At 38.3% G+C, this 21,978-nt stretch overlaps 1 protein-coding gene across 2 annotated transcripts in view; it reads left to right on the forward strand.

Annotated features, from left to right (window-relative positions):
- The window catches only part of LOC120635656, a 95,991-nt gene that overhangs the window by 6,692 nt on the left and 67,321 nt on the right, over positions 1-21,978 (forward strand). Inside the window, exons 1-2 of one of the 2 annotated variants that reach the window (XM_039906716.1) lie at positions 14,954-15,069; positions 15,982-16,210. The exons of the other annotated variant lie outside the window; for it this stretch is intronic. Of the exons in view, the coding sequence (XP_039762650.1) occupies positions 14,993-15,069; positions 15,982-16,210 (306 nt within the window). The 5' untranslated portion in view covers positions 14,954-14,992. Of the gene's footprint in view, positions 1-14,953; positions 15,070-15,981; positions 16,211-21,978 lie in introns of those variants that run through there. 2 annotated transcript variants of the gene reach the window in all.

Genomic DNA, 21,978 nt, shown 5'->3' on the forward strand with positions numbered 1-21,978 from the left:
CAAACTAAAAACCACCACGACATGTCCCTCTTGTTGGCTATGTTAGACGCTCGGGGAACCCATTGTATACCTCCCGGGCGAGGTAGGACTTCGACTTCGTTTTTGTGGGGCCGGGTTCGTATCCCAGCACGGTGACCTCTAACTTTTATAAGTTATGTGCCTTTAAAGCAATTAAAATATCACTTGCTTCAACGGTGAAGGAATACATCCACAAAAAAATTTCATGTACCCTTTTACTAAATCCCATCTCGGAAAACAAGCGCCAATTATACGTATGTACGGGAGCTATGGTGATACGCTCGACCGTAACAATAGGAAGATCTTCCTCCGAGCGGGTGATCGTGCTCGGGGACCGAGGTCCGAACATCCATTTTTTGGAAGTTGTATATATAGGCATTCTTAGTGAACACTTCGCTAGCGCTATGCAGGATTTTTGTGGTGCCATCTATTTCTGTAATGTGGAGAATGCTACACGTATTTGTGCGAAATACAACGAGTTATCTAAAAAGATACCTGGTATCGATATCTTCTATGACTCACCCACAGCTTTTAGAAAAAAACTCACCGAACACTTAACTGTGAGTTAAATTTTTTGTCAAATTAGGTTTACACGACGCTTTGTCAATGTTATGTCCACTTGTAATTGACGTGCATATCAGTCCATGTTCTTGTGTGTGTGCTATGTTTAAAAACGTGTAATATGCATGTTGTTAGTGCTCTTAATAAATAAATAAATTAAATATCGCGAGGAAAACTACATACCTGAGAGTTCTCTATAATGTTCTCAAAGGTGTGTGAAGTCCACCAATCCCCAAGGGCTCAGCGTGGTGGTTACCCTTTGTCTAAGTTTAAGCTACGGACCCATAATCCCAGAATGGTGACATCAACTACAATGACATGACCGCGTTACGGCGCTGGTGGAGCAATAGCTTTACAGTGTCGCGTCTAAACTTGGCTAAATAACCGACCTGCGTTCAGTTATGCGTCGCGCTCCGCCGCGTACGATCGTGTTTTTGGTGCGAACATTTACGTGTGACAGCCGTTGTATAGAACAAAAATGCCGTCTTGTGCTATGAGGTTCTGCACAAACTATACAGGCAAGACTTCGAAAACAATCCCGGGGATTACATACCATTCGTAAGTACCGCGTTTTTGTTATAACTAAAATTTTTAGTCAAATTAAGTTCACGCTTTGTCAATGCCATTTGCACTTGTAATTGACGTGAATATCAGTCCATGTTTTTGTGTGTGTGCGCTATATTTAAAAACGTGTAATATCCATGCACACGTGATAAAAGCTCAGAGTAACTCAGCGGGCGATCGAAAGAGCTATGTTAGGAGTATCTACGTGATCAAATCATAAATGAGGAGATCCGTAGAAGAACTAGAGTTACCGACATAGCTCAACGAGTCGCGAAGCTGAAGTGGCAATGGGCGGGGCACATAGCTCGGAGAACCGATGGACGTTGGGGTTTTAAGGTGCTGGAATGGCGACCCCGCACCAGTAAACGCAGCGTAGGTCGGCCCCCAACGAGGTGGACAGATGACATCAGGCGAGTAGATGGAAGCCGCTGGATACAAGCAGCCCGGAATCGTGGAGTTTGGAACGCTTTTCAAAAGACCTATGTCCAGCAGTGGGCGACAATCGGTTGATTTGATGATGATGAATATTCAAATTGTGGATGAATATCCCATCTGATGGGTTTCCTCAAAAATACAATCTAGGGTTATTCGAGGGGCGGATAAACAAATTCCTTAAAAGCCGGCAACGCTTCGGTGGCTCCTCCGGTGCTGCAGATGTTTATGGGCGGCGAGGATCACTTGACATGGTTTTTGATGCGTTAACATTAGTCGAGGACACGGTGTCGGTATGTTCATAATTTTGGAATAACTTGATTAACTTTAAGGTTTCCATCGGAGGAAAGAAGGCGTTCGCAGTGGATGGATGTCGTGCGTAAACAGAGAGCAGAAATATGCTGGTGTCCGAATAACTCGAGTAAGATCTGTTCGGCGCACTTTAAAGATGGCGACAAATACAAATCAGCCAAAGGGTTAACATTATTGAAAAAGTCAGCAGTTCCAGTATTAGAGGTAGGTTATTTACAGATTTAAATTTGGAATAACTAGTCGCGGAAAGAATGATGTTTGAAGTTTAATCTGTGCTGATTTTGAATGGAAGAACGAAAAAGGTTTTTTTTTTCACTACAAGTTAGCACTTAGCTGTAATAAGTACCTATGTTATGATGCAGTCTAAGATGGTAGCGGGCTAACCTGGGAGTATGGAATACATACCCCTAATACGTTTCTACACGACATACTCGTAGCAACGGAATATTAAAACGCTTAGCGGCACGTCTTTGTCGGTAGGGTGGTAGCTAGCCAAGGCCAAAGTCTCCCACCAGACTAGACTCGAGAAAATTCAGAAATTATAAATTCCCAAATAGCCTCGGTCGGGAATCCGGGAACTCCTACTTAAATTAAAAAACAGCGCTCACCGTTGCGCCTCACAGCTGCCCCTCCCCCTGGAAATCACGCAGAAAACTGAACTCTCTTAACTTATGCACTTTCTTAAAAAAATTATAGCGGCCAAGATACAGACAGACAGAGAGACAAAATGAAATTAAATCAGATTTAAGCTTGAAATAATATTTATATTTGTAAACCACGCCAGAATTAAAACAACGCCTGTGAGCGTTGTTTTGCTTTATCTGCGTATACAAGTTTACTACTTGTTTACTACTTGTGGTATTTCGTACATGGTCTACATCACCAGTTTCTCTTGACAAAATGGTTCTTTTCGAAAGAAAATGCACAAGTCGGTTAACAAATGACAAACTGCTGTGTTGAGGATATCTTCTTTTGATGAAGTTAAATATAAAAATATATGAGGAACTATTATGTTTTCACCTCGATCACTTTATATATATATATATATGAATATATATAGTTTTCAACAAATAATGAATGAATAAATGACTAGACTTTTATTATCAACATCATCATCATCATCATTTTAAACAATTGACGTCCACTGCTGGACATAGGTCTTCTGTAGCTAGTTCTACAACCCACGGTCCTGGGCCGCTTGCCTCCAGCGACACCCAGCGACTCGCCTGATGACATCTGTCCACCTCGTTGGGGGCTGACCTACGCTGCGTTTACCGGTGCGAGGCCCGGGGTCGCCATTGTCCCTAAGACCCCAACGTCCATCGGTTCTCCGAGCTATGTGCCCTGCCCATTGCCACTTCAGCTTCGCGACCCGCTGAGCTATGTCGATAACTGCTTCTACGGATCTCCTCATTTCTGATTTGATCACGTAGAGATACTCCAAGCATAGCTCTCTCCATCCCCCGCTGAGTGACTCTGAGCCTTCTTAAGAGGCACATAGTTGGCGACCACGTCTCAGAACCGTAAGTCATCACTGGCAACACGGACTGTTCGAAGACTTTAGTCTTCAGGCACTGAGGGATTTTGGACGAGAAGATGTCACGAAGTTTCCCGAACCCTGCCCATCCGAGTCGGATTCGGCGGTTCACATCTTTCTCGAAATTGGACCTACCTAACTGTCACTTTTATGGTACATCACATAAATATACAGGAAAAATTATAAACAACAATTTTAAAAGATGTATACAATGAGGCGGCCTTATCGCTACATAGCGATCTAATATACTATTGTTTATCTAAAAAAAACCCGCGCACGAGTTATACTTCATTTGCTCGGCTCCTACGTGTAGTCACGCTACTACGTGGGCGATTTTAAAGCGAGGCAATTACCCGATATTGACTCAGTCGCGCGCGGTCCTTTGTCGGGGACACACGTACGTAACTAAGCGGTGTGGCAATGCCCTCCTGTGTATTTAGACGGTGTACGAATTACACAGCTACAGTGAGAAATAAGAAAAACATAGCGTTTCATTCGTAAGTACAAATTACAATACTATATCCTTATCCGTACTGATACTCTTAAATACGAAAACTATAAAAACTTGAGTTTGAATCATTATTCAAACCAGGTTGCTTTTTGAAATATTCTAAATGGCAATGGGAGACGGAGAAGCCCACAAACTTTATTGAGAGTTTCTCAATAAAATTTGTGGGCTTTGAGACAAGGGCGAGTTTGTTTTAGGTTAATAGTCATCTATATCTATATATATAAAAGAAAGCTGTGTTAGTTACACCATTTTGATGATATTTGATTTTTTGGATTCCTCTTAGACCGGTATAGGAAAATAAGTATTAAAATATAACATTCATCAAAAAAAAAAAAAAAAAAATGATCCGCGTTACGAAGTTCGCCTGGACCGCTAGTAATATATACAATATCGCTTTCAAGCGATAATGCCACCTATTGCACCTTTTCTTTTTTTATTTCCATTGCACGCCTCATAAGCTAAGCGTTGAGGTGGGTATTACTGTCAGTTTACGCACACCGAGTGATTCTCCAACTTACTTCTCTGACTTATTATTTTTTATTGCTTTTATAAGTGTTGAGACAAATGTTGAGAAAAAACACTATTTTTTAACACTCATGATATTTTTAAATCTCTTGTTTATAAAAGTTCTGTATTAGACGTCCGTGTGTTGTGTGCGGATCCCGTATCTTGTGGTCACGATATCGAGCGAAATACTACACTTATCGAGTTGGTTTTTTTTATAGGTTATTTTTTCAGTATTTTGAGGAATAGAAGCCTATTACTTTTCACGGTATAGTTAGATGTAGTTTAATTTTTATTTAATAAATTAAATGAGAATGAGATTATGAGGCTTTTGGATTTTCCAACTATTATGTTTTTTTATTATTTTGTCTATGGTGAACCATAAAGTCTATTTCATTTGATTTAGATTGCCCAAAAATGGAGCGATGAAAGCGAAGTGGTTAAAGATTATTAGAACCCAAAGAAGGGAGGAAAACTGGATACCAACCGCGTACTCCACAGTCTGTTCTGACCATTTCCTGCCGTGTGACTTGTATGTGACGAAGAAAAATTTCCGAAGACTGAAAAAAACTGCAGTCCCCGTGATTGAGGTGATATAATAGTTTCTCGGAGTTAAAAAAAAGCGTTGTGGGTAAGGCTTCGGTTTTCTCTCTTGGAGACGTAGTTCGAGCCCAAGCACGCACCACTGACTTTTCGAAGTTACCTAACGTAAGAAAAGTTTTGTTATTATTATTTATTATTTACTAGGTGTTGCCCGCGACTTCGTCTGCGTTTGATTTTGTTTTTTGATGTGGCATAAAATTTAGTAGTAGATCTAAATAAAATTAAAGTATGTAGTATCGCTAAGCCTTCAATGAGGAGTTCTGTCCTCTATCTCCTACCACAGTTTTGGCAAAATTAAACACATATTGTAACCTTTATATTACAATGATAATTATTTTAATCGATTATAATTTGTCGGAGTTATGGTGTAAAATCGTCAAATACTCATCCCCTCTCCCAAAGGAACCTAGCTTAATGTCGGGATAAAAAGTATCCTATATTACTTCCTATACCTTCAGGAATATTTGTACAAAGTTTCGTGATGATCGGTTTAGTAGTTTTTGCATGAAAGCGTAACAAACAAACTAACATTCACATTTGTAATATTAGTTTAATTACTAGCTTTAGATTATAGGTTAACGAATGTAGATATCTACATAAGCTAACATTTTAGTGGTAACATGATATATGTACGAACGCTTCATAAGTGCCTGTGATAAGGTCTCTACATGAATAAACCTTTTTGAATTTGAATCAATGTGCATTTTTAATTGAAGGAATAAATACCACTTGCTTTAAACGGTAAAGGAAATGTCGTGAGGAAGCTAACTATGGATTTAGCTATGGAAAAAGGTCTTACTAAAGCTCCAATTTTCCTATGACGTCACGAGTACGGCCATGACCCGGCGAGCGTTTTCGCGGGAAATACTTTTTTTAAATATAGTTTGCAATTTATATCAACAAAAATTTTAATTACTGCAAAAATAAGATATTTTTTGTTTATGTAGCTTCTTCCGAACATTTAGGTTAGTCTTATAAAACTAGTCTTCATGCCTAATGCAAACGACCCACAAAAAAAAATGTTATCATAAAAACAGACTTCCTAATTTTTTTGACCAACTACGTGAGGTGTTTTTTTAAATTTTACGTCCCTCCCATCCCCCAATCTCACGGGAGATTTTTCAAAATGTGGGTGGTGTGTGCGTTGGATTGTTATTGTAAAAAGACAAAATAGTATAATTTTTTTTTTATTACAATCAAAAAAAAATTGCGTCTTATTTGCCGAGACCCCGCTCTCTCCAACGCAAGATTAAACATCTCACATATTTTATGAACGCCCCTTATCTACCGCTATATTAATTTCTCATCACTAAACTTTGCCGTGTGGTGATGGTAGATCAGAATGCAGGTGTCACCAACCCTTTTCTTACCGTGTGTATTATACGAGGTGACTAAGGGAATATAACGGAGAGCGGGCAGCAGCGTCCTCTGTGCTACTACTAGCATCTGCCGCGATCACCAACCCGGCTGCCCGACTGCGGTGGGTTCGATTCCCACAACTGGAAATGTTTGTGTGATGAACATGAATGTTTTTCAGTGTCTGGGTGTTTATTTGTATATAATAAGTATTTATGTATATTCTATATATATAAAAGAGAAAGTGTGGGTAAAAAACTTTCAGGGAATCTCCGGATTGACCTGGCGAGTAATCCTGTCAACTTTGGTGACGATCGGAGCACTCCCATTTTTGAATTGTCAAACTGTCAAATTTTTTTTTACTATAACAAAAAAACTGCTTTTTTTTACTATAATGATATTCTATTGTTTGGTGTACATGGGTGTAGATAATAATCTTCACCCGCTCGAGAAGAGAATAGATGAGAATGAATACGGAGATAAATAAATGATTGAATAAATAATATATTATGAGACTTAAATTAAAAATTTTATTGTTTAAATAAAATAAAGCAAAATCTAGCCCGGCGTAGCGGGCTGGGTACGCTAGTTATTAATAAAAATATTCATCCGTTATCTTAGTACCCATAACACAAGCTACGCTTACTTTGGGGCTAGATGGCAATGTGTACATTGCCGTAGTATATTTATTTATTATTAAAAAAAAAACAGAGAGAATTTACAAATTATATATTCCTACATTGCCGTGGATAGCATCCGGGATCTCCCATAATGAGACTGCATCTCTCACTGGGTCAGGGCGTTCGATAAAACTCATGTTTTTTTTTTTGAAGTATAGGTACACAAATGGCCAAAATTGTTGGCGAGTTTGCGCTCACCTATAAACAATTTACATGCATCTAAACCTAAAAAGTTAATATTGAAGAGTGTGAATGCACTCACGTGACGTCAGTTCGCGTTCGACCGCACGACGCGTCGGACGTGCGCAAAGCGCTGGAAATCAAAATAAATGTAGCAGAAAGTGTCGTAATATGCCGTCATGTGCTTTCAAGAAGTGCAATAATAATTCTAGGAACATAAATAAAGCTAGAGGCGTTACGTTTCACTCGTAAGTTTGTTTTATTTCTATCATTCATTCAATAATTTTTTTAATTCTCAACATATTCCATTCTAAAAAGATATGTTAGATACAATAAACTCGTTCGTTGTTCGTTTGATAATAATAATTACTTTCGGGGTGGAGTTCGAACTCCAACACCACCACACGCACCTCTAACTTTTCTAAGTTGTGTGCGTTTTTAGCAATTAAAATATAAGTGAGCTTCAACGGTGAAGGAAAACATCGTGAAGAAACCTGCATGCCTGAGAGTTCTCCATAATGTTCTCAAAGGTGTGTGGAGTCTCGCACGCACACGCGCATAGCTCCGAAAAGTTAGAGGTGCGTGCCGAGGCTCGAACAAAAAAAGGGCTGCAGGGCTACCACGGGCGGGAGATAAAAATTATATCCCCCGATTATATCCCCTGACGAGGGATATAATTAACGTGCCAATCTGCTAAATCACGGGAACATGGAATAGGAGAAGTAACCCCCGTTTATTACTCATCATCAACATCACTTCAACCGATTGAAGTCCACTGCTGGACATGGGTATTTTGTAGAGAGTCCCAAAATCCACGGAGCTGGGCCGCTTGTTTCCTGCGGCTCCCAACGACTCGTTTGATGACGTCTGTCCACCTCGTTGGGGGCCGACCAACTCTGCGTTTACCTGTGCGGGGTCGCCATTCCAGCACCTTGGAACCACCGTCCATCGGTTCTCCGAGCTATGTCCCCCGTCCATTTCCACTTCAGCTTTGCAACTCGCTGAGCTATGTCGGTAACTCTAGTTCTTCTACGGATATCCTCAATTGATCACGTAAGGATATACTCCCAACATTGCTCCTTCCATCGCACGCTGAGTGATTCTGAGCCTTCTTATGAGTAGAGATAGTATTACTTATTAATACACATATATATTATTTGGATACTATTTCCACTTGTGCGCCAGGGCTCTGAGAGTTGATAAAGCTGTGGGAGAACGTAAATTTTTAGCCTTTCCCCGGGGATATAATTGTCCCTGCCCATGCTAGCCGTGCGGATACCCTTAAGGACGATTTACATTTGACTGACGTGACAACACGTGTCGTGACATGACGTGATCGCTAGTGTTCACATTTATATAGTCGTGTTCTGACGCATCGGTCAGCTTCCGTTCGGACAAAAATTTGAATACAGTGGACCCCCGGTAGTCCGGCCCCTGTCTAATTCGGCGCCCCCTGTAATCCGACATGGTCTATTATTTATTATTGAATACGTATTCGCTAAGCATGATTGAACAAGTTACAACTTGTACGCACCATCACTATTGTGGTCGGGTTACAAGGTACTCTTTTGTAAAAAAATCCGGACTATAGGGGTCTTAGGCAGTACTCTATAATCCGACGAATTCGATAGTTCGACACTGCCCTGCAAAATGTTTGTCGGACTACCGGGGGTCCACTATAAATACAAACGCAGCTCTAGAACAGGTCAAACGTTTACAATGTTTTTTTTTAATTAAATGTTAGCCTACTTGTAAATTATAATAGGATTTTTCTGTAAGCTTACGCTTTATATAAGCTTTGAACTTATTGAGAGACATCTCGAGGATTTCATCTGGGAATTTGTTATAAAATGATACACAATTACCCTTAAATGAATTACTAGTACAGCGACCCTGCTTTCTGAGTCCATAGCCGTGGGTTCGATTCCCACAACTAAAAAATGTTTGTGTGATGAACATGAATGTTTTTTAGTGTCGTTGTTTATCGGTTTTTTAGTACCTATAACAGAAGCTACACTTACTTTGGGGCTAGATGGCGATGTGTGTATAAAGTGTCGTGCATAGAGGGTATGCACAGGATATGCAGATGATATAAAATGAAGTAAATCTTCAGTATGAGTTAAAAACTTAAGGATAGGCTGAACTGAAAGATATTTGTAAGAGTTATAAAAAGCTTACCCTTTAGTATTTATAACTTATACTGAAGACTTTCTTAATTTTATGCCATCTGCATACCCTGTGCATACCCTCTATGCACGCCTCTGTGTGTTTTGTCGTAGTATATTTATTTATTTATATAGTTAGTTAATGTTAGCTTTTTATTGTAACATAAAAAGGAATACAAGATCTTGCAAATAGTTTTGATGGCCTGAATGAAATTTTATACATTGCCTATTTTATACCTTCCCACACTGGATACACTTCCATCTTGTTTGTGTAGTTGTAAGCTACTTTAACACTATTTGTTGCATGCGGTGTTTACCTGTAAGTAGATTTACATATTGTCTTCATAACGTATAAGCTAGTTTAAATAGTTTTTTTTAAATGTAAAGCTGTTGGTAAACCAAATAAAAAAAAATGCGTCACAACACGTCACGTCAGACAAATATAATTCCTCCTTAATGTTACGGCATCAGCTACCCTTCGAAGGTAAAAGGAAATATAACTATCACCACGTTTTTTTTTATTATTATTAACAGGTTCCCTCCGGAACCGGGGATATTAGCGAAGTGGGTCCGAATCATTCGAGACGATTTAAAAGATGAGGACTGGTTACCCAAAAAACACAGTCGCATCTGTTCTGCTCACTTCAGCGAGGATAAGTTTTACTTGACCCCTGCGGGATTGCGGAAAATATGCAAGTACGCTATACCATCATTTCGGGTACGTACTTGAACTTTGATTGAACAAAAAAAAAACAATTGCATCTATCTATCTATCTATATAAATAAAAGAGAAAGTGTGTGGGTATGATCCGTATAGGCTCCGAAACGGCTGGACCGATTTCAATGAAACTTTCTGGGAATCTTCGGATTGACCTGGCGAGTAATCCTGTCAACTTTGGTGAAGATCGGAGCACTCCAATTTTTGAACTGTCAAACTGTCAAATACAGCTTTTATTTACTATGATGATATTCTATTGTTGGGTGGACATGGGTGTAGATAATGTTCTTCACCCGCTCGAGAAGAGAATAGAATAGAATGAATAGGTACGGAGAGAAATAAATGATTTAATATATTATGAGACTTAAATTAAAAATTTAATGATGTAAGTTTATTGTTTAAATAAAATAAAGCAAAATCTAACCCGGCGAAGCGGGCTGGGTAAGCTAGTATTTTATGAAAATGAAGCTTAATTTGCTATAATCCGCGAAAAGTTGGAGGATCTATGTGGTGTAATTTATAATTTCTTCGATCTTTATACTCCACACCAAACAGATCTTCGGCAATGTACCCTCTACGTCTACACGTTCTATGCACGTTTCGCTCCGAAACCGCAGCATCCTCAGGAGATGTTGACTTTACAATGAATAAATGTTACATTGCTGAAGATCTGTTTGGTGTGGTATAAGGATAAAAGAAATTATAAACTACGACGGAGTATAGCAAATTAAGCTTGATTTCCATAATATATCCACACATCGTCCTAGTCCCAAAGTAAGCGTAGCTTGTGTTATGGGTACTAACATAACTGATAATTAATTTTATGAATAATATACATAGACACTGGAATACATTCATGTTCATCACATAAACATTGTGCATTTGTGGGAATAGAACCCACGGCCTTGGACTCAGAAAGCAGAGGAGACGATGTTAATAATTACAAAAAAAGAACCGAATTTTGTAATAAATAAAAATATAAATGAAATAAATATCTCTATTTCTATCTCTATTTAATATTATAAATGTCAATGTAAGTTTGTTTGTTACGCTTTCACGCAAAAACTACTTAACCGATCCTCATGAAACTTTGTATACATATTCTTGGAAGTGTTAGTAGTAATATAGGAAACTTTTTATCCCGACATTAAGCTCGGTTCCTTTGGAAGAGGGGATGAAAGTGTTTGACGATTTTACACCATAACTCCGACAAATTATAACCGATTTGAATAATTATTTATGTTCTATAGACTTATAATATGTGTTTAATTTTATCCAAACTTTGTGTAGATCTGATTAATGTGGTCGGAGATAGAGGACAGAACTCATCGGCGGAATACTTTAAAACAAAATCAAACGCAGACGAAGTCGCAACAATAAATAAAAAAATTCTATGACACCTTTTGTTTGTTGTCTAAAATTTCAAAATGACTGCTATAATAATGAAAGGTACAAGTAGAATATACTTAGTAAATTTATGTTATCATCATCATCATATCAACCCGCTACCGGCCCACTACTGGGCACGGGTGACATCCCACAATGAGAAGCGTTTAGGTCGTAGTCCACCACGCTGGCCCAATACGAACTGGTGGACTTCACCACGCCTTTGAGAAAGTTATGGAGTACTCTCAGGTAGGTTTCCTCACGATGTTTTTTACAAGCAAGTGATTTTTATATTTATTGAAACGCACATAACTCAGAAAAGTTAGAGGTGCGCGCTGGGATTCGAACTCGGCTTCCGGGATGTGATGTCGAAGTCCTACCCAAAGGGCTATCACCGCTTCAATATAAATACATATACTATGACAATACACACATCACCATCAAAGTCAAAGTCAAAAATATCTTAATTCAGAGGTGGCACTTTTATGCGTACATTATTACATAAGAATTACACGGTAGTGAGATGACGGCGATAACCATATTCGTAAACTTAAAACTACAAGTTGGTTTTTTTTTTGTCATCAACATCTCACATTGCCATTTAAAGTTATTAGAAGAGCAACCTGGTTCGAGCAATAATTAACACCCAAGCTTTTTTTATCGATTACGAAGTCCTTTATACTATAATAGGACTTTTCTATAAGCTTACGTTTAATACAAACTTTGAACTTTTTAAGAGACATATCATCTAGCCCCAAAGTAAGCATAGCTTGCGTTATGGGTACTAAGATGACTGATGAATATTTTTATGAATAATATACATAAATATTTATAATATACATATAAACCCGGACACTGAAAAACAATCATTTTTAACAAATACATTTTATAGTTGTGGGAATCGAGCCCACGGCCTTGTACTCAGAAAGCAGGGTCGCTGCCCACTGCGCCAATCGGCCGTCAATATACTATGAAGTGTTTGTAGATAAATAAAGTAAAAGTGTCTTTAGGTACACCCCCTTGAGTGGTGAATCGAGGTCATTGGCGGCCATGCAGGTAATTGTTTTTGAATTGGATTTATGGTCCCGTGCACTGCAAGTCAGTCAGTGAGCGTCCGACCGTTGCGGTGTAAACACGCTCGTCACACAAAATAAACTCATAAATCACAATATGCCCTCGTGTGTTCTCAAAAACTGTACGAATCATTCTAGAAAATCGAATAAGAGCCTAGGCGTAACATTCCATCGGTAAGTAAACGAAATCAAACTTAAACTTAACTTAAAAATACATAGAAATTATATCGTTACGCCATACTGTAACGACATGTATCGACGCTGCTGATGCTCGAATCATAGATTAAGAATTAATCTTTCACGCAGATGTGACAAAAGCGCTTCATTATTATTATGCACCGTGGTGACGGAAAATCGTATAACAGTTGTCAGCAACCCTCCTCTCTTGTTCTCCTAGCGTCTTCTGGGCTCCTAGTACTATCTACATCGATCACCAGCCCGTCTGCCCAAACCCTCTCGTTGGGAGAGGCCTTTAGTCCAGCGGTGGACCGTTATAGGCTATTGATAACGATGATTCAAACCTCTTAGGAGTGAAAATTAAGAAAAATTATATCGCCAGTAAACAGTAGCGTGCACACGGTTCTTAAACAGAGTATGCCTAAAGAAGGAAGATGGCACAAAATGGAAAAATCCTTCCCCTTTATGAGTTATACAAAAATTTTAGGGTAGGCAGTGCTTTTGTGCATGTATGAAGTGAACGCCACTGAATGTAAGAGTTATCAAACTCGTCTGGTAACTCTAAAGATAAGCGCGTCCAAATAGACGAAATAACAAATAATTTTGCTTTATTATTAGGAATTTAAAAATATTAATTTATTCTTAAATAGCTTGCCTATTGCCTGTTATGAGATTTAATTATTTAGATTCGCCTTGGTATGAATTACCTGTTTAATATAAGTCATTATTATTTGCATGTTTATGTGCAGTCTATAGTCTGGCTCTCAATAATAGGATTTCAACATGTTGTCAGAAGTGGGATACATACCATTCTTCACTTTAAGGTTCCTTCGAGCTGGCCACGAAAAGAGGGAAGAATGGATAAGATTTGTGAGAAAAAATCGAAAAGAGCAGACTTGGCTACCGACGGACTATACGTATATATGTTCGTTACACTTTAAAGAGGTTGATAAATACAACACTAAAACTGGGCGGACATATTTGAAATCAACTGCAGTGCCGTCCAAACATCCGTATGCTGTAAGTTAGTCATGATTAAATACCGTTTTATCCAAAAACTTGATGCTCCAGCGGGGCTAATGAAGTGGTTGACCGGATGAGTGTCGATAAAGACACATTGGGGTATCTTTAGTACAGAACTGCAGGCCGATTATGTAGCTCAGTTGACATCAAATAACGCCTTCACCATTATTATACAATACGTAATTTTAATAGTACATAAAAAAATATCAAATTTACCTTCCACCTTGCTGTCTTTGAAGACCGATTTTAGCAAAATTCCTTTTTTAAGTACCACTTTTTTTCTTCTTTTTTTTTGATAGAGTGTGCAGCACTTTTAAGACTAATTATAAAAAAAGTTTTGATAAGATTTTTAACTTTAGACCAAGATTTTCATAACTTTTATCAAAGTTATAAAGTTGATTATTTTATGCAGTGCAACTAATGGAAGGTCACTTCTATGGGATGCAACTTGTGTTGATACCCTAGAAGTGACCTGCATCACACATCCAGGCCACCTCGTCAATGGTAGGTACGGCTGCTACCAGTGCCGAGCAGGCCAAGAGACGTAAATATGAAAACCTGGATAGCAGCTTCATTTTTGTGCCTTTTGGAGTAGAGACTTTCGGACCGTGGGGTCCGGAGGCAAGAGCCCTTTTCAAAGAGTTTAGAAAAGGGTTATCGAGTTTACTGACGATCCTAGAGTGGGCAGTTACCTTGGCCAACGAATTAGTTTGGCCATCCAAAGGGCAATGCTGCCAGCATCTTAGGAACTGTGCCTCGCTGCGGTGGTTTCGAGGACGTTTTAGATTTTATTTAGTTTTAAATAGTTTATTTTAGGTTATATTTATAAAATAATTATTTTATCTCACCGTGCAACTAATGTGAATACAGTTGCAAAAAAAAAAACAAGTCTTCTACTTTTTGTTTAGAAATACTTTAAGATGATCATTTCGAATTTCCTCAAAAATTAAAAAAAAATATGCGTATATGCGTATTAATTTTTTTCGTTATGCGTTTTAATGCGTAGAATAAAACGAATAAACCACTTATTTCGTGTGATTCCACCTTTTCGATTAGTCTCTGCTGCGCTCAGACTATTAAAATGCTGATAAATAATACGCCGCAATCGGCGTGCTCTAGTCAGTCTCGTTGCAACCGCCGAGTGAGACGGACATGGGCGCGTTCAATTAAAATTTGCGCGTGGTAAAGTGAAATGCCCGTCTGCATAGTGAAACTGTGTAAGAATAATACTACAAGAAACAAGAAGCATACTGGGATCACATTTCATCAGTAAGTATTTAACCTAGTTAATTGAAATAATTATTTACCGACCTCTGAGGCCTGAACTACCACTATGCAAAAAAAAAAACTAACTCATGCTCTGTGAAGAACATAGACAAATCTATCCCACGGAACATTTTTCCGTTATAAAAAGTATTCTACGTGCTATAATTTAGCTCTGTGCTTAAAAACAGCGACTTTCAATATAGGGTACAATATTCTACTAGTCAAGTCAAACACCCCTTTCATTTTATACCCATATTGAAGGAGTTGTAAAAATATTTGTCATCCGCCATTTTGTGGCGGCCATCTTGGAACGAGTATCAACAAACATAACTAAAAACTATGGAGGGTATATGGGAGAAAAGTTGAAAAAGTGTCCAGTTGTTGCGCTAAATAACAGTTCAAAAATCCTCCACAATGGCGCTGGTGGATGCACAGGGTATGGTATGAATGTAGCAATCGTAGATGAATTGAAGTATGCCGAGTTAAAAAATTTAATGTCATTATCGACTAAAGTAGTTAATTATTGAGATTTTCAACAATTTACGTTGTACAAAATATTGTGGTAAATATAACCTTACAGATTTATTATAACCAAACGTGCGTTTAGAGTGATTTTATTTCGTAAACAGTAAATAGTACGGTATTTATATTTGGCGCTTCTTTTAAGAGTTACCCTGATGCAAATGTGGCGCCATCCTAATTTAATACATTTTGACGCCACTTTTTCATATACACAGATGACTCTCCTTACCTCTACCCTCCATTCTAAAAACACTCCCGACTAACTCACCTTTCCAACGAAAAAAAATCAAAATCGGTTCACTCATACGATGCCACAGACTAAAAACCACACTCACGTTAAACTCAAACGTCACTCTAAATGAATAATAATAAATTACCTACTTGTTTTAATAGATTTCCTTCCGACCCTGCACTTCTACAACGTTGGACAGCTGTATTAAGGCTCAGTCGCCAGGAAAATTGGTGGACACCAGGAAAACGAAGTGTCATCTGTTCCGAGCATTTCAATGAGAACGACTTCTACTACACGAACCGTGGATTGAAAAGGCTGTGTAAGGGCACTGAACCAAAAAACGCGTTATTTTTGTGCGGAATAACATCTGGGATTTATTTTAAGAGCGAGGTAATTCATTGTATTATTTTATTACCTGCTACTACATTACTAGACGTAGACTTTTTAAGCGTGTTTATCATCAGCGGCGTGCACTTCATACATGCACATAAACACTGCCTACCTAGTCAAAGTCAAATATTTCTTTATTCAAATAGGCACATAGATGGCACTTTTGATGCGTACGTTACATGTAAAATATGACATAGGAGTGAGTTGATGGCGATAAACTTCAACTTAAAACTAAAGCTACGAGGGTTCCAAACGCGCCCTGGTCTAAGTAGAAGCCCACAACAAACATAGCCTTTTTTTTTGTTATCACCATCTCACATTGTCATTTAAAAACTATTAAAGAAGCAACCTGGTTAGAGCAATAATTTACACCCAGCATTTTTATCGTTGACGTAGTTCTTAATACTATAATAGGACTTTTCTATAAGCTTACGTTTAATACAAACTTTGAACTTTTTCAGAGACATCTCTAAGATATCAACTGGTAGTTTATTTTATGTAGCCTAGTATACTGCAATACAAGTTTATTTTTGCTTCTAATGTTCAAATTATTGCAGTGACATTTTCTCTTCAATTTAGACATATTTTTGAGAACATACATTAAATTTTCAAATATTTATTGGCTAAAAACTGGCATTATCTTAACATATTTAAATTTTCAAATATTTATTGGCTAAAAACTGGCATTATCTTAACATCTTTAAATTTTCAAATATTTATTGGCTAAAAACTGGCATTATCTTAACATCTTTAAATTTTCAAATATTTATTGGCTAAAAACTGGCATTATCTTAAACATCTTTAAATTTTCAAATATTTATTGGCTAAAAACTGGCATTATCTTAACATCTTTAAATTCATGTCTCTCATAAAACTTTAATATTACTCGTGTGGGAGGAAAATCCTTCTATTTTATGCCATGTTTCTACTTTATGCCTACCCTGGTCAATGCCCTGAGTACGCCACTGGTTATCATAGCTTAGATAACGGCATTAAGAACATGAGAAGTAAAAAGGTGATTGTTAAATGTTGAAAGGATCAACTGCTAAGTTCCTGGCCGGCATCTTGTCGATGAAATCTGCTTTCTAAGCCGTTGGTAGAGTCATTACAAACAGACTGTCTTGACTTAATTATAAATTTAAAATGCATAAAAAATTTCGGAACCGACAGGATTTGAACCTGCGACTTTATCAATCGCGGCCTGAGCGCTTTAACAAATGAAGCTACGTCGATCTCTCCTACAGTCGATGCTGATATTAGTATATGCCTTTTACATCAGTCTTATAGCTTAAATAAAAAAAGCACATAACACTGAAAAGTTAGAGTTGCGTGCCGGAGCTCGAACTCGCTCCCTTCGAAAGGGAAGCCGAAGCCTAACCACTGTGCTATCAACACTTTTATGAAAGTACGATGTCGCGTGGAAATCTATTTGGGGTATGATTACCATACTCCCTAACAGGTTAGCCCGCTACCATCTTAGACTGCATCATCTTACTACCAGGTAAGATTACACTCGTGGGCTAATTTGCAGAGGGATAAAAAAAATGCTTCAAGCATGTTTCACGCCACGAAGTAATTAACACAGTGTCAAGAACCCACCCCTGCTGTCTAGACCTTGTCTAGACATTTGGATAGATCAGTCACTCGGGGTTTGCGGGGCGAGACGAGGGTGTAATCTTGCCCGAGTAGCCATACAGTCGCTCGGGACACGACCTTCAAGGTTGACGCGTTTTATCGTCGGTGCAGTGTTTATTATTTTATCGTAACAATGGTTCATACTACATGTGCTATGAAGAACTGTTCTTCGTCTTCACGTGTGAATAGGGATTTGAAATTTCACATGTTCCCACGCTCAGAAGAAAGGTAAGCCATTCATTCTAATAAAAATTAAAAAAAAATATACTACGACAATACACACATCGCCATCTAGCCCCAAAGTAAGCGTAGCTTGTGTTATGGGTACTAAGATGACTGATGAGTGATGAATATTTTTATGAACCATAATTCGCACCCTATTATGCTCTATCTCAGACGAGAGACGGTTTTAGAGCAGAGACCCACCACGCTGTTCCAATGCGGGTTGGTGTGCTTTAACGATTATTGTCACAAATTAATCATTATAACCGGGACGGACGGCTCTCCGAGGCACGGAAACGATAACGCCAATTTCCTAACCTGGTACTAAAAATTCTTCAACAGAAAAAAACACCTACCCTTGTTTCGACCCGGGATTCGAACCCGTAGTTAAAAATGCTAACCGCTAAACAAACGAGGCAGTTCTTATGAATAATATATATAAATACTTATAATATATACTATAAACGCACGGACACTGAAAGACATTCATGTTCATCACACACAAACTTTTTCCAGTTGTGGGAATCAAACCCACAGCCTTAGACTCGGAAAGTAGGGTCTATGCCCACTGCGCCAATCGGCCGTTAATATTGATTCCGACCTTTCTGACGCAGTGGTCTGGCGCTTTGGTCCTACAAGCCTGTGGTCGCGGGTTCGATTCCCAGCGGGGGCAGTGACATTCAGAAGGAAGATTGCATGAAATGTAAAATCCTTCTCTTTTATGAGACATTTATCTACTTTATAAAAACTATTTTGTTTCAAGCTTATATGTATAACTAGATATTTTGCCCTGTTAGTACCACTTCGCTCTTACTGACTTGATCGCTTCAAGCGTTATTGTGCTTTGGATGCCGAGAACCTTCTTTACTCGGAAATTGTAAGCAAGCTAAATCGTTTCGAATTATGCCTATTCTTTTCACAAACAACCTAAGTACCTACACGTTACGTTCACGCGCGATTTTAATCTTTCCCACATTGTATTAAGGTTCTTTGGTTCACTATCATGTTTTTTTCTTGTTTTTTTTTCTCGCGAAAGAATCATCCGATTTTGATTTCCTTTTGGCTTTCGAGGTAGCTTTTGTATTAAGATTTTTTTTTGGAGTTGATCTATAAAGCGGTTAGAAAGTGATTCCGAAAAAACCGTTTTTAAATTATAATTTTTTGAGATTTCTCAAAATATTCTGGTTCGAATTGGTTAACATTTTCAGGAATCAAGTTTGGTGCAACTCTTTGGAACCCCGTTTAGTTCATTCCAATCGGTCAAGCCGTTCAAAAGTTATAAGAGGGTCACATACACACACTGTGTATGTATACATACACACACCCACACACACACATTCATACAAACCCAGAGCAGATCATGGGCTCTTTGAGAGAATTTTTTGAAAGAGTTAAGGTAATTTTTGACCTACCAATGCATAAGTTTAAAGAATGTGTTAAAACACATTTATTACAGCGAGGTTATTATGCAATTAATGAGTTTCTTAATGACAAGGTTGCTTGGAAGCATCCGGCTCCGCTTTCATCTCTCACAAGATAGAAAAATGAATTTTAAAATGTAAAATGTAAATTGTTGATATTGGAAAAGAGCAGCTGCTGGGTTTCTTGCCGGCTTCTTTTGGTAGAATCTGCCCTCCGAACCGGTGGTAGAGTCACTACACACAGACAGACTTGACGTTCCAAAAGGGCTTATATTAGGCCTACTTGAAATAAATGAAATTTGAATTTTTGAATTTGCTTAATCTGGCACTGACACGTTATATATTTCTTTCAGATGCAAACTTTGGATTAAAACGTGTGGAAGGCCCGATTTAATTGGGAAATCCTGCGATAAACTCAAGTTCACATACATATGCAGCTTGCATTTCCCTGCATGTATGTACGGGAAGAGTTCTCTGAAGAAATCAGCTATGCCCGTACTACGTTTGGCTACGAAGGATACGCGTACAGCCTGCACGCAAACTGACATAGAGATAAATGTACCCACAAATAATAAAAAACCCCCTGTTGCCAAAGAAAAATACGATGTAAAATTAACAAGGGTTGTAGAAAAAAGAAAAAGTCTTGATTATTGCTGCTGGCAAGCGAATCCAAAATGCTATCGCGATGCTAAAAGGAAAAGAAGCAAGGTAAGCTACGTTTTTAATTTTTTTTTTTTAAACGTGACTATGCGCAGTCGTTAACCTCTTTCAGCCATTATTGCATGCAGTGTATTACGTCAAACGTATACCCCACCTATTCGTTTTTCTTTTTAGTTTTCCTAATCCTAAGGTTGCCTCGCAGAGATCGCTACTTAGCGATAAGGCCGCCTTTTGTATCCTGCTTCATTCTTCTTCATTTCATTTTTTTTTTTTGTCTCGTTTTTCTGAGTGGTGGACAAATAAAGAGTATAAATAAATAAATAAACACGAGAAAGACTACTTAAATAGGGGTGGTTCTTGATGCTTCAATATTATTCATGTACACGGTTTCTGTATGTTCTTAATTCTGTGGTTTAAAAAGCAGCCTTTTTAACACCAAGACGGAAATACACTATTTTTTAGGGCATAAATGTATACATTGTATCCATTATTTTTAACACGAATAAATAATTATTAATATTATAATTGTTTTAAGGAAATGCCCGAGTTGAATAGTCCCAAGAATCTTGGCTGCATTTCCGCGCTGAACAGCCAGGCTGATGCTTTACGCAAAAAATCAGCCAGCCTCATAAAAAAACAAAAAAAAAATTCGGAGTTTAAAGCGTTAAAAAAATTCCACGACGGTCCCACGTCAAAATTCTCAAAAGCCGGCCAAGCGCAAGTCGGACTCGCGCACGGAGGGTTCCGTACCATAATGACTATTATTGCACACCACAAAAGTACATAAAAAAAGGAAAAGTATAACAAAACATCGTATACAATTTGGCATAAAAACGGCAAAAAATTTATTTTTAGCAGCTTTCCATCTAGGCAGTGGCGTGCACCGGGCTCCTTACCAGGGTATGCATTCAGCTGGTCAATTGCATAAAAAGGGCAAAATTTCTCCTTCTATACGAGTTATATATCAAAACGACGCGCGTGGCGCAGTGGGCAGCGAACCTGCTTTCTGAGTCGTGGCCGTGGGTTCGAATCCCACAACTGGAAAATGTTTGTGTGATGAACATGAATGTTTTTCAGTGTCTGGGTGTTTATCTGTATATTATAAGTATTTCTGTGTATTAAATCATAAAAATATTCCTCAGCTGTCTTAGTACCCATAACACAAGCTACGCTTACTTTGGGGCTAGGTGGCGATGTGTGTACAGTGTACTGTCGTAATATATTTATTTATTTATATATCAATTTTAGGGTAGGCAGTGCTTTCGTGCATATATGAAGTGCACGCCACTGCATCTAGGTACACGAAAACCCCGTCGTATGGGGTGAATTGATTCATCATCATCATATAAACCCATTACGGGCCCACTACAGTGCACGGGTCTCCCACAATGAGAAGGAGTTAAGGCCATAGTCCACCACGCTGGCCCAGTGCGGATTGGTGGACTCCACACACCTTTGAAGAACATTATCGAGAACTCTCAGGCATGCAGGTTTCCTCACGATGTTTTCCTTAACCGTTGAAGCAAGTGTTATTTTAATTACTTAAAATGCACATAACTTAGAAAAGTTAGAGATACGTATACGTGCATTCGAACTCGGCCCCCGAAAGAGAAGTCAAGTTTACCGACTGGGCTATGGCCGCTTCTTATTAATTCAATAATTTTTAATTAATGGATCATTGAATGAACTGATTGTCAATTTTATAAATTAAAAATGCATATAAAAATTTTCGGAACCGACAGGATTTGAACCTGCGACTCTCTGGCAATCGCGGCCTGAGCGCTTTGAATTAAGCTACGGCTCTCCTACGATCGATGCCGAAATTAGTAT

The sequence above is a fragment of the Pararge aegeria genome, chromosome 27, assembly GCF_905163445.1.
Source record: "Pararge aegeria chromosome 27, ilParAegt1.1, whole genome shotgun sequence".
Classification (NCBI taxonomy): Eukaryota; Metazoa; Arthropoda; class Insecta; order Lepidoptera; family Nymphalidae; genus Pararge; species Pararge aegeria.